This window comes from Sinocyclocheilus anshuiensis, unplaced genomic scaffold, assembly GCF_001515605.1.
Source record: "Sinocyclocheilus anshuiensis isolate Anshui unplaced genomic scaffold, SAMN03320099.WGS_v1.1 scaffold565, whole genome shotgun sequence".
NCBI classification, from domain to species: Eukaryota; Metazoa; Chordata; class Actinopteri; order Cypriniformes; family Cyprinidae; genus Sinocyclocheilus; species Sinocyclocheilus anshuiensis.
In genome coordinates, this window is record NW_015539869.1 from 91,902 (window position 1) to 104,401 (window position 12,500).

At 37.1% G+C, this 12,500-nt stretch overlaps 2 protein-coding genes across 2 annotated transcripts in view; both read left to right on the forward strand.

Moving 5' to 3' along the window:
- LOC107685045 (proto-oncogene vav-like) overlaps window positions 1–6,535 on the forward strand; it is a gene marked incomplete at its 5' end in the record, with an annotated part of 37,143 nt that extends 30,608 nt beyond the window's left edge. The window contains 5 exons of the mRNA XM_016481482.1: window positions 2,338–2,480; window positions 2,566–2,653; window positions 4,526–4,655; window positions 4,725–4,876; window positions 6,010–6,535. Of these exons, the coding sequence (XP_016336968.1) occupies window positions 2,338–2,480; window positions 2,566–2,653; window positions 4,526–4,655; window positions 4,725–4,876; window positions 6,010–6,063 (567 nt within the window). The remainder of the gene's footprint in view (window positions 1–2,337; window positions 2,481–2,565; window positions 2,654–4,525; window positions 4,656–4,724; window positions 4,877–6,009) is intronic.
- A 4,525-nt stretch (window positions 6,536–11,060) lies between these two features.
- Window positions 11,061–12,500, forward strand: part of LOC107685032 (peptidyl-prolyl cis-trans isomerase NIMA-interacting 1-like) — a 6,712-nt gene continuing 5,272 nt past the window's right edge. The window contains exon 1 of the mRNA XM_016481453.1: window positions 11,061–11,229. Coding sequence (XP_016336939.1) covers window positions 11,172–11,229 — 58 coding nt within the window. The 5' untranslated portion in view covers window positions 11,061–11,171. The remainder of the gene's footprint in view (window positions 11,230–12,500) is intronic.

Sequence of the window (12,500 nt, forward strand, 5' to 3'; positions counted from 1 at the left end):
TCTTCTCTCCACTTTCCCTAATTGCAGATTCAATTATTAGATCTGTCAGCTTTAATATTTGTTTGGGGGGGATCAAACTGTGACACTGTTTGTCCCAACCAGACGCGACACGATAAAAAGTATCTTTTCCATGTAGTTTTTGTCCTAACCACCCGCGACAGCGACACGTGACAATAAGCGACATGGGATGCTTTATTCAATGTTAAAAGTGTCTAATGTGAGTTTTAATATTATTTTGCGTGATCTTTATAGCCATAGTGAAAGCAACAATAGAAGTTTTACCTCAGATCTTGAAAATAAATTAAATCAAACTAGTACGTTGAAACTGTGAACTCACTGAGAACCAACGAGTGTATTCCATAACAAAGATATCACTCACTCACTCACTCACTCACTCAAAACTGTTCAGTCCATTCACATTTGAATGGTCTATTTTCTGTGTCCACTTTTCTTCACACTCGCCACCCTGATAGCACACGCACATCACGGAGACGTCTATTTGACGTCTGCTTTACATCTGCAAGATGTAATTTTTAGAGTGTTTGCTCATCTGCAATACGTCTATTGGACGTTTCCTATCAGATGTCAAATAGACGTTTATCAGATGTCTTTAAGATGGTTAGGATTTAGAAAGTATGTAAAACTGACATCTGAAAGATGTTTACACAGCAGATGCTTTCCAGATCAAGAGATCTTTAACAGACCTCTTGCAGACGTACCATTTGAACTTTGTGTCAGTCCGTCATAAATAGAACGAGGCATCAGTTTACTGTCGAGTGTACACAGCATCACTGATTATAATGGGTTCTATAGTATTTTGTCGCGCCGCGCCATTCGCATCCGGTGTAGACACAATGCAAGTTAATGTCGCTTTCTGATGCTGCGTTTGAATTTTCATGCCACATTATTTGAAATTACCGCAGGCCAAACATTTTTCTCTCCCTGGCCAGATGTAGCACGCGGGCCGCCTATTGAGGAACCCTGATATGATATAATATAATATAATATAATTAATATAATATAATATAATATAATATAATATAATATAATATAATATAATATAATATAATATAATATAATATAATATAATATAATATAATATAATATAATATAATATAATATAATATAATATAATATAATATAATATAATATAATATAATATAATATAATATAATATAATATAATATAATATAATATAATATAATATAATATAATATAATATAATATAATATAATGAAGTTTATTTTCATGTTGTTTCAGAATAAAACACACACACACACACACACTCTCTCACACACACACACACACACACAGGTACAGGAGCGTTTCTGGACACAGCAGAACTCCTCAACGAGCCCTGTTAACATAATGACGCCATTTCATCTGTGAAGTAGCCAACATCTGAGCAGCTGAATATCAGCATAAAAGATAGATTTCTGATATCACGCGTATAGCGTTAGTTCTGGCAGGCCACGTGAGTCAAGCTTGCATCAGCTGACTCTCAGCAGATCACATCTACCTATGGAAATATGACGCCTATCACAGCATTCCTATATAAGGTCTATTCAGTATTATTCAGCAGCTTTAAGGAGCAAATTACCCTCCTCCATCCCCAGCTCCTCCATTTGCCACAGTCAGGACTTGGCTTTTTGATATTCCTCGTTGAATCAGACTCCTTTATCTTGAATAATGTTGTTAAACTTAAATACCATTAAGATTCTGTTCTGTTTACCCTATGGGGGTTATTATTTCTGCTCTCCCTGCTCATTCATGACAGGCTGCATGGATGCGCAGGGAGTTTTGCCCAAAACAGAACCATACCGCCAATCCAAACTGTATGCTAAGTGTCTATCACTTTGACGATAGTGGTCCTGACAGAAATGTATTTAGTGTATATAATATATATATATATAAACAAAATAATGCAAGGTTCGGGTTGGTTAACATTTACTGGAGAGAATTCAGCGTGTTTTTAATGATGCAGCGCAGTAAACAAAAGATGGACGGCATCTAACACATCAAAGCGTAGATACTATGATAATATGAGTGCATGAAGAGAAGAGCGAGTCTCTTTCGGTTTCGATTCCCTTGTGTGTGAGTTTGGTTACAGCAGGACTTCTGATCTGTGTTTATAATGGAGAAGAGAAACCTCCGTGCATCTGCACTTTCTCCTTCTCCTTTCCGCATGTCTTCAGCCGTTTATTTGTCATGTTAAATCCTGGATATGACTCAGATTGCTATGGGGTGTTGATCCATATAAATATGAATGTACTGTATATAATAGTGCATGTATATAGATCTGACGTGTGTGTGTGTGTGTGTTTGTGTGTGTTTCAGGGCAGGAATCTGACCATCGGAGAGGTCGGCTGGTTTCCCTGCAGTAAAGTTCAGCCGTTTGCTAAAACTCTGCTGACATCTCGCTCTGACGGGACGTTTCTGGTGCGACAGAAAGACGCCGGAGAATTCGCCATCAGTCTCAAGTACAGTGAACACACTCAGACTCACTGACTGACAGCTGTCAATCAAACAGAGCTCGAGTGACACGCCTTTCTGTCTCTGTCTCAGGTTCAACATGGACACCAGACACATAAAGGTCACATACTCAGAGGGACTCTACAGGATCAACGAGAAAAAAGCCTTCAAGGGACTTTTTGTGAGTGTTATTACACACACACACACACACACACACACACACATCACTCATTCATACACACTCTAGAGCACACACACACACACACATCACTCATTCATACACACCCGCGAGCATAAACTCACTGTTTATTCTCCCTCATGTCCCTCCAAACATGCAGGACTTTTCTTCCTCTGTAGAACGTAACAGCAGATATTTAGAGAAATGTTCTGTGTTTTTTTTTTTTGTCCAGTGTTGTTTAGTTCCTAATGTTCTTCAAAATATCTAAACAGCCGGTTCATACCAAGAATGATAACCACATTAGTGTCAACACAGACACACTATAACACTGTGTATTATAACACTCAGTTTTGTTGTCTGCCATTTTAAAGGCTCATTTTGGATGGGTTCTGATTGGCTGTTAATGTTTTAATCGTTCGTTGGCTGTAAAAATCACTCTGAAAGTTATTCCAGCGATATCCTCTGTTGATATTGTTATAGTTGTGTTGTGAACTTCACCTTTCTCTTGTAGTTTGATCAATTAATAAAGCTTCATAGTTATAGTTATTGTTACAGTTATTGTTAGTTACCATTAGTTATCATACGTTGTGGTTACAGTTATTGTTGTTACAGTTGTCCTAACAGTTATCATTAGAGTTATTGTTGCAGGTATTGTTACAGTTATTGTTATAGTTGTTCTTACAGTTATTGTTACAGTTATCATTGTAGGCATTTTTACAGTTATTGTTACAGTTATTACAGTTATCGTTGCAGGTATTGTTACAGTTATCATTAGAGTTATTGTTACAGTTATCTTTTCAGGTATTGTTACAGTTATTGTTACAGTTATCATTGCAGGTACTTTTACAGTTATTGTTACAATTATTACAGTTATCGTTGCATGTATTGTTACAGTTATTGTTGCAGTTATCATTAGAGTTATTGTTACAGTTATCTTTTCAGTTATTGTTGCAGTTATTGTTACAGTTACTACAGTTATCGTTGCATGTATTGTTACAGTTATTGTTACAGTTATCATTAGAGTTATTGTTACAGTTATCTTTTCAGTTATTGTTGCAGTTATTGTTACAGTTACTACAGTTATCGTTGCATGTATTGTTACAGTTATTGTTACAGTTATCATTAGAGTTATTGTTACAGTTATCTTTTCAGTTATTGTTGCAGTTATTGTTACAGTTACTACAGTTATCGTTGCATGTATTGTTACAGTTATTGTTACAGTTATCATTAGAGTTATTGTTACAGTTATCTTTTCAGGTATTGTTACAGTTATTGTTACAGTTATCATTGCAGGTACTTTTACAGTTATTGTTACAGTTATTACAGTTATCGTTGCAGGTATTGTTACACTTATTGTTACAGTTATCATTAGTTATTGTTACAGTTATCTTTTCAGTCATTGTTGCAGGTATTGTTACAGTTATTGTTATATTTGTTCTTACAGTTATTGTTACAGTTACCATTGCAGGTACTTTTACAGTTATTGTTACAGTTATTACAGTTATCATTGCAGGTACTTGTTTCAGTTATTGCTAGGTATTGCTATAGTTGTTCTTACAGTTATTGTTACAGTTAACATTGTAGGTATTTTTACAGTTATCATTACAGTTTTCGTTGTGGGTATTGTTACAGTTATTGTTATAGTTATCCTCACAGTTATCATCCAGCTGTTACAGTTTTCTCAACAGTTATCGTTATAGTTGTTGGTGTGAATGGGTCACGCAGGTTTGTAGTGATATGAGATGAAGTAAATGATGACAGATGTTGATTTGTGGGTAAACGGTCCCTCTGCATGAGCTGCATGTGTATTTGAGCGAACGAAAGCTGTGAGTGTGTAACGTGTGATGTGTGTGTGTGTGTGTGTGTGTGTGGCAGGAGCTGGTGCAGTACTATCAGGAGAACTCGCTGAGAGAGTGTTTTAAGGACGTGGACTCCAGACTGCAGACGCCGTACAAGCAGCCGGAGCAGAGCGCCGCGCCACAGCACAGCAGCACACGCCACGCAGGTACAGCACATGCCTGAACACAGATCCAACACCACGCACACCCCCTTAACCCTGCGTGTGTGTGTGCAGGTGTGAGCGAGCGCTACCACGGCACGGCTAAAGTGCGCTATGATTTCTCTGCGCGTGATCGCACCGAGCTCTCTCTGCGGGAGGGAGACACCGTCAAAATCCTCTCCAAGAAAGCTCACAACGGCTGGTGGAAAGGAGAGGTGTACGGCAGGGTACGACACACACTCACACTTTACAGTCCCAGTTCACACAAAAATCACCTTGTCATTGTTTCCTCACACTCATGGATGACTTACCTTTTCCATAAAATCTGCGCCAGACACTTATGTATTATGAGGCATTTGTTTAAAGGGGTCATATGACGATGCTAAAAACAACATTATTTGGTGTATTTGGTGTAATGCAATGTAGTGTTGTCAAAAGTACTGACCGTGATACCATTCGGTAATAATAAAAAACTCATCGGTCTGAAAAGCGCGCTGTGCTCTGATTGGACAGCTATCCAGTGCGTTGTGATTGGCCGAATACCTAAAGCGTGTGACAGAAATGTTATGCCCCTCACCATATTTGGAAACTCACAGCATCTCCACAACAACAATACTACAGCGAGAATAAAAGTTACACCTTATTTCTTTGCGTATACATTTGGGCGGTGTTATGCAAGTCTTTCCACACAGTGATGTAGATTTATGGGGGCGTGTTTAAACAAGACGTTTTAGGAGGGCGTGGACTAATATCTCTTTGGGTCTGAGACTTTAGTCTTTTCTCTATGCACGAATCATATGACCCCTTTAATATAAACTTCTAAAATTAGAAAAAAAAACTACAATTATTTAAAATGATTTACTTCCTTACTAAACAAGATAGATATAGATTTTGACAGGCATTTGTATGAGAACATATTAGAAATAATCATAAATACTATGTGTTCCATTCATTTCTGTCAAATACTCAATTGAATCAAGTAAATCATTTATCTGGCTGTTAAATAAATCACATCAAATCAACATACGCTGAGTTGTGTGAAACACAAAATATGTTCAGCAGATCTTTTCCATAAAAAAATGCACCATAAATTTACTTGTATTTTATTACAGGGCAGAATTTGCCCTCTGGAACCGATTTTGTAAAAGAAAAACATAAAAAAAAATCACTTCATCATACCAATTAAAATTCATGTGTTAAAACTTGTGTGCTGAATTTCACATGATGGTTTATTAGCGGTTCAGACCCAAACTGAATTTTTTATTCATTGACAATATGAGTTTTCTGAATAATAATGTCTTTGGGGTTTGGTGAATCATGAATGATGAATCAGTACCGACAGTATGCCGTTCTCCTGTAGGTGGGTCTGTTTCCTGCTAATTACGTGGAGGAGGAGCATTCAGATTACTGCTGACCAATCAACAGCTTCATCACCCCAACAGCACACTTGTACGCCGATACTCTGTTTACAGTCTCACCTGTGAATCCAGTCAAGCGTCTGCATCAGCGGGGTTTGCTGGCCTGTACATACAGAGCGTTCTTCACTAGACAAACTGAATGATTTCATCCTTTCACTGTAGACTCCAGCTCGGAGTGATTTCATTCAGATTACTATTAACGGTTGGACGGGTTCAGAAGAGCTCGTCAGTATGGATGTAATGAGCTGTTTTTTCTTGAGATTCTGATTAAAGTGGTTTGAAAAGCATTGTTCTGTTCAACAAACACAGAGACTTGACTGTACATAAATACGAGTTTTATTTCCAAACAATATCAAAACAATTCAACTGAACACATATTCTGATGCCTCGAGACATGATGAAAGCAACTCGCTGTGTGTGAGTGTTAGTGGTGTAATGTGTTGCTGTGTGTGTGTGAGTGTGTGTGTGTGTGTGCGCGTGGTGTAATGTGTTGCTGTGTGTGTGTGTGTGAGTGAGTGAGTGAGTGAGTGAGTGAGTGGGTGGGTGAGTGTGTGTGTTAGTGGTGTAAGGTGGGTGAGTGAGTGTGTGTTAGTGGTGTAATGTGTTGCTGTGTGTGTGTGTGAGTGAGTGAGTGAGTGAGTGAGTGAGTGAGTGAGTGGGGTAATGTGTTGCTGTGTGTGCTGGTAATAGAGCTCGAGGTTCATGCCGTCATGGATTTCATCTGATGCTCAGAGTCAAGGATATGAACGATTACGCATATAAATGCACAAATGTCTCCAAAAACACTCTTAATGGATACACTGAATGTTTCGCACAGACTTATGGGACGGTTTTACTCAACACGAGCACAAGACATCAGGAACTAACTCATGTGATATAACACTGGTAACACTTTTACAATAAGGTTTCATTTGTTACCTGCTTCAGTTCATTATTTCTTTAGTCAGCATTGATTAATCTCAATTATGTTAGTTTGAACTGATACACTATTAAAATCAGAAGCTGTATCTGTTAATGTTATTGAATGGACCCGAGCTAACATGAACTAACAATGAACTCTTGTATTTTAATTAACTAATGCTAGCAAACATTAATAAATATGGTAACAAGTGTTTCTCATTAACTGTTATTTAGACCTTATTTCGAAGGGTTACTGATATATATAATAACTAAGCAATGAAATGCTTTTTTGCATCACAGACACTGTTTGTACAGGTTTGAGGTTAATTAAAGGAATAGTTCAGCCAAAAAAAAAAAAACATTTGCATGTCATACAAAATGAAGATGAGTTTGAGAGTCCAAACAGCTGATAAAAACATAAAACATATCCACAGCACTCCAGTCCATCACTTAACATCTGGAGAAGACAAAAGCTGAAACAAATCCAGCATTAAGACGTTTTCAACTAAAATACCATAGAGTCTATAATCCATAATAACTCTTCCTCCAGTGAAAAAGTGTTCTGGTGTGAATCAGGAGAGAAATCTGCACAGATCAAGCACAGCTCTAAACAAATATGTGGCTGGATTTTGATGCGAGAGATGACAGTTTTCACTGGAGGAAGCGTTATTATGGACATGTATTTTAGTTGAAAACGTCTTAATGCTGGATTTGTTTCAGCTTTTGTCTTCTCCAGATGTTAACTGATGGACTGGAGTGCTGTGGATTATTGTGATGTTTTTATCAGCTGTTTTGGACTCTCATTCTGACGGCACCCATTCACTGTAATGCTAAGTTTCTCCAAATCTGATGAAGAAACAAACTCATCTACATCTCGGATGACCTGAGGATGAGCACATTTTCATGTTGCGTGTGAAGGATACAGTCTCCCAGTGACACGTGGTCCTTGAATACGGTGTACCTGCACATAAACACGTCACATTATAATCATGCTCGACTGCTGTGTTCTCCACTCTTCTGCTCAGCATTTCTTCTCACCATTTCTTGAGCACGATCTTGTCCCACCGTGTGCCGGTCTGTGCTGCGATCAGCTTCTTCAGGTCTCCAATCGTGTCCTCCTGACTGACACACGGTTAAGACCAACACAACACAAAGCACACCTGCTGCCTCCTTCAACAACCACCCAAACACACTCACACACTTCAACAACCACCCAAACACACTCACACACTTCAACAACCACCCAAACACACACACCCACACACACACACACACACACTTCAACAACCACCCAAACACACTCACACACTTCAACAACCACCCAAACACACACACCCACACACACACACACACACACACACACACACTCCTGCAGACAGTGTTTTACACTGACCAAAAACACAATTATGAGTAGGCGGAGTGGAAAAGAGGGAGTGGCCTAATAAGCTCCTACCTCTGCACTCCATTAAAATATGAGCTAGTTAAGAGTATGGTGGACATGTGAGCTTTACACACTCGAGACATTCATGCTAGCGCTGAGCTGTGTGTTTGTGCATGACCAGTCAAATTATACCATTTAAATTATTATTCTTTTTTATTTAATGAATCTATTCATTATAAATATAGTATTCATAAATTATTTAGATTTATCTAATATATATTTAATTACTTATTTCAATTAATATTATTTTTTTAATTTACTAAAACATAACAGAAGATATTTTGAAGAATGTTGGTAACCACACAGTTGCTGGTCCCCACTGACTTCTGAAGTATGGGAAAAATGGGAGCCAGAATCTCTTTGGTTACCCGCCTGCTTCAAAATATCTTCTTTTGTGTCCAGCAGAAGAAAGAAATATATACAGGTTGGAACAACTTGAAGCTGAGTAAACTAAATAGTTTTTCATTCAATTCGGGCCATTTCATGTTTTACTAGACCTCACACTAATATTAACCATTCATAAATCTGCATCCAAAACCAGTAATAAAAGAATAAACTCCAAATCCCATTCAAAACAAACCAAGCGCTGTGTCTCCAGGCAGCTGGCCTTTAACAGAGAGGCTGTTGTTAAACTCAACCTAACATGACCCCAGATGAAGACTAGCATAATCATGACAGATCTAGAGAGACTGAACTGGTTACACCCTCTTGTGCATCATTTACATTGAGATTCAACTATGCATGACTTATTAGGGCACAGATGTGTAGAAATAATAGCACATGTGACAGTTTAGCAAATGTGAATAACATAAAAATTACTAATTAGTCATTTAATAGATGTTTTTATGCAAAGTGGACAATGTCGTAAGCATAAATAGACTCTGCAACACATGCATGTAGACAGTAATAATACAATAAACACGAAGACTGTGATAAATGAAGCACAAACTATATAATATCCAGGACATATATAAGTGGTATTAAATACATATTAGACTGTTTACGGAGTGAATTAAAGGCATAGAGGTTGTGTAAGGTAAATGAAGCGCATACAGATTCTGTATATTCGGATTCTGCATATAGATTCTCCAAGCAGCTATACATAAGCACATATGGACTGTATGTGATATATGAGATGCATTTGGATTGTGAGATATGAAGTGCAGAGAGAGTTAAAAATTAAGCATATATAGATGATATGTGACACATAGATTGCATATACACTGTTTGAAGCACATATAGACTATCATATGTGACCCTGGAGCACAAAACATAAGTAGCACACTCTCAGGACTATATGCTTCATTCTGTATATATATATATATATATTCTGTATATATTGCATTCTGTCAATGACCTCTTTATGTCATCATAATTATTTTGATCTGCTTCATATAATTAATATTAAAATAATGTCTGATGATCTGTTTATTGTTATCATTTTAATCGCAGTGGTGCTATGATGGCTTTAACTCTTCCAGAAGCATCTGTGTCATAAAAGGCGATGTGTTTCACTTAAACACACAAGTGCACCACATGCTATAACATATAACAAAACAACAGTATTGAATACATGTATAAATGATCAGTAAACTGTATGATTTCTACCTGATTTCTCGTTTGTTCGCGCAGATAATCAGACGCGCTTCTCTCGCAGGTGTTTGCCGTAAACCAGAGCCGTGAAGAAAACATCCGCTCACATTGACCAATCAGAGGCGCGTACCTTTGACTGACAGCGAGTTTCTCCAATCATACTCGAAGAAGAGCGCCGTAGGGCGAGGTCACCATGGCAAGTGCCGCTAATCGATTTAGGGCGTCGTGAATGTCTTATTTAAAACGTGACAGGTGTTATTTATCACATCCGTTCCATTTTAATAGTTTAGTGTTAATAAATCACTTCTGCATATAGAGGTGATTTATACTTCAGTTTATTCAATCAAAAAGGGATCAACACTACCAGTTAAAAGTTTTTGAACAGTAACATTTTTAATTTTAACATAAATAATTCTCTTCTGCTCACCAAGCCTGCATTTATTTGATCCAACATACAGCAAAAACGGTGAAATATTGTACTATTTAAAATAACTGTTTTCTATTTGAATATATCTTAAAATGTAATTTATTCCTGCGATTTTAAAGCTACATTTTAGCAACATTACTCCAGTCACACGATCCTTCAGAAATCATTCTAATATTCTGATTTGCTGCTCAAAAAACCTTTAGTATTATTATGTTGAAAACAGCTTTAATCACTTTTGATTGATTTAGATGATATCTGAATTTAATGATTGCCATTTTTTATATTTTGAAACGTTGTAAACGCCGACAGTTACATTAATAAAGCCTCTTCTATCTATAAAACAGCTGTGAATATTATTTTTATTGTATTTTTTTAACAAATACTTTTTGTACCTTTTTTTACGTTTCCTGTCGTCGACCCGATTTGTCACGTGATATCTGTTACTATTCTCAACCAATCACATCCTGTTTTGATTACTACACATGGACTTTTTATTATTTAAATAACGGTATACAGAATAATAAGACGTGCTACGAGGTTTGTATTTTAAACATAGTTTCTGTGAAATAACGGACAAATATTATTTCTGATGTTTCTGAATAGACAAAAGCGCCCTATCGGCTCGCCTCGGCTCGGCTCTCGGACCCGCAGGTCGCCCTCTGTCGGTCAGTCCGGTCACTGCAGCAGGAGCGGTGGCGGAACATCACACCAGAACCGAGCCGAACCGATATCACTCTGAAATCATGTCCGACGACGAGAAGCTGCCGTCTGGATGGGAGAAGCGCATGAGCCGGAGCTCAGGTGAGTCCCAGCCGCCCCGTGTCGCAGTTAAACCCGGAACAGAGTCGCTGTTTGGGCGCGTGTGAGCAGATGCGCATGCTAATGGCTAACCGACACCGAACCGCGCCAAAACCCGCCCCGAGTAACGGACCGCTGGCTTCCAGCCCTCCACGAACCCCTGGTTCAGTGCGGATCAGTGCGGAGAGGAGTAAAAACACCAGACTCCCAGTATCTAAACATCTGATTAGCTGAATGTATGAATATCTGAGCAAACGTCTCGCTAACTGGGCCAGGCTGCTATGTGGCCATGAGAGGGTTAACCAGTCTAGTATTCAATGGGTACTTTCTGTGTTGTCAAGTATTTTTGTGCAATACATGTTAATTTCACCTCATTGGTTATTGTTATTGTAGGTCGCTGAAGGGTTAGCTCTGTTATAATGACCAGCTGACTGCATTATTTCACTCGTTACTGAGATACTTGATAAATGGACATGAAATGATTGGTTTAAGTTGAAATTATTTTATTAACGTTATCTGTCTTGTACATGATTCTTGCGCTTCTGCTGAAAATATAGTACATTATAGTGTAGAAAACCTTCGGCTAAGAGACGAGACAAGCACAGTAATAATATTACAGTATTCAGTTGTATATTATTGTTCATCTGCGTTTACATCTGTTTTCATTTTGATTTTAGTCATTTTGTGGTGTTTTAGTCTTTTTTTAATATATATATATATATATATATAAATAAATATATATTTTTAAATATATATGTAATTCGTTTTAGTTTTAGTAATTTTTAGTAGTTAAGTAATTTTGTAAGTTAAGTAAATGTAGTTTTAGTTAATTTTGTCTGCGACTAACTGAAATAAATTACACATTTTACATTTACAATAAATTAAATTTTTTATCTTTGTGATTTTTTTATTAGTAACAGTAGTAGTAGTAAATGCTAACAACACTGTTTCTGAGTGTGTGTGTATAGATGTGTGTGTGTGTATATATATGTGTGTGTGTATATATATGTGTGTGTGTATATATATATATATAAATGTGTGTGTGTGTGTGTATATATATATATATAAATGTGTGTGTGTGTGTGTATATATATATATATAAATGTGTGTGTGTGTGTGTATATATATATATATAAATGTGTGTGTGTGTGTGTATATATATATATATAAATGTGTGTGTGTGTGTGTATATATATATATATAAATGTGTGTGTGTGTGTGTATATATATATATATAAATGTGTGTGTGTGTGTGTATATATATATATATAAAT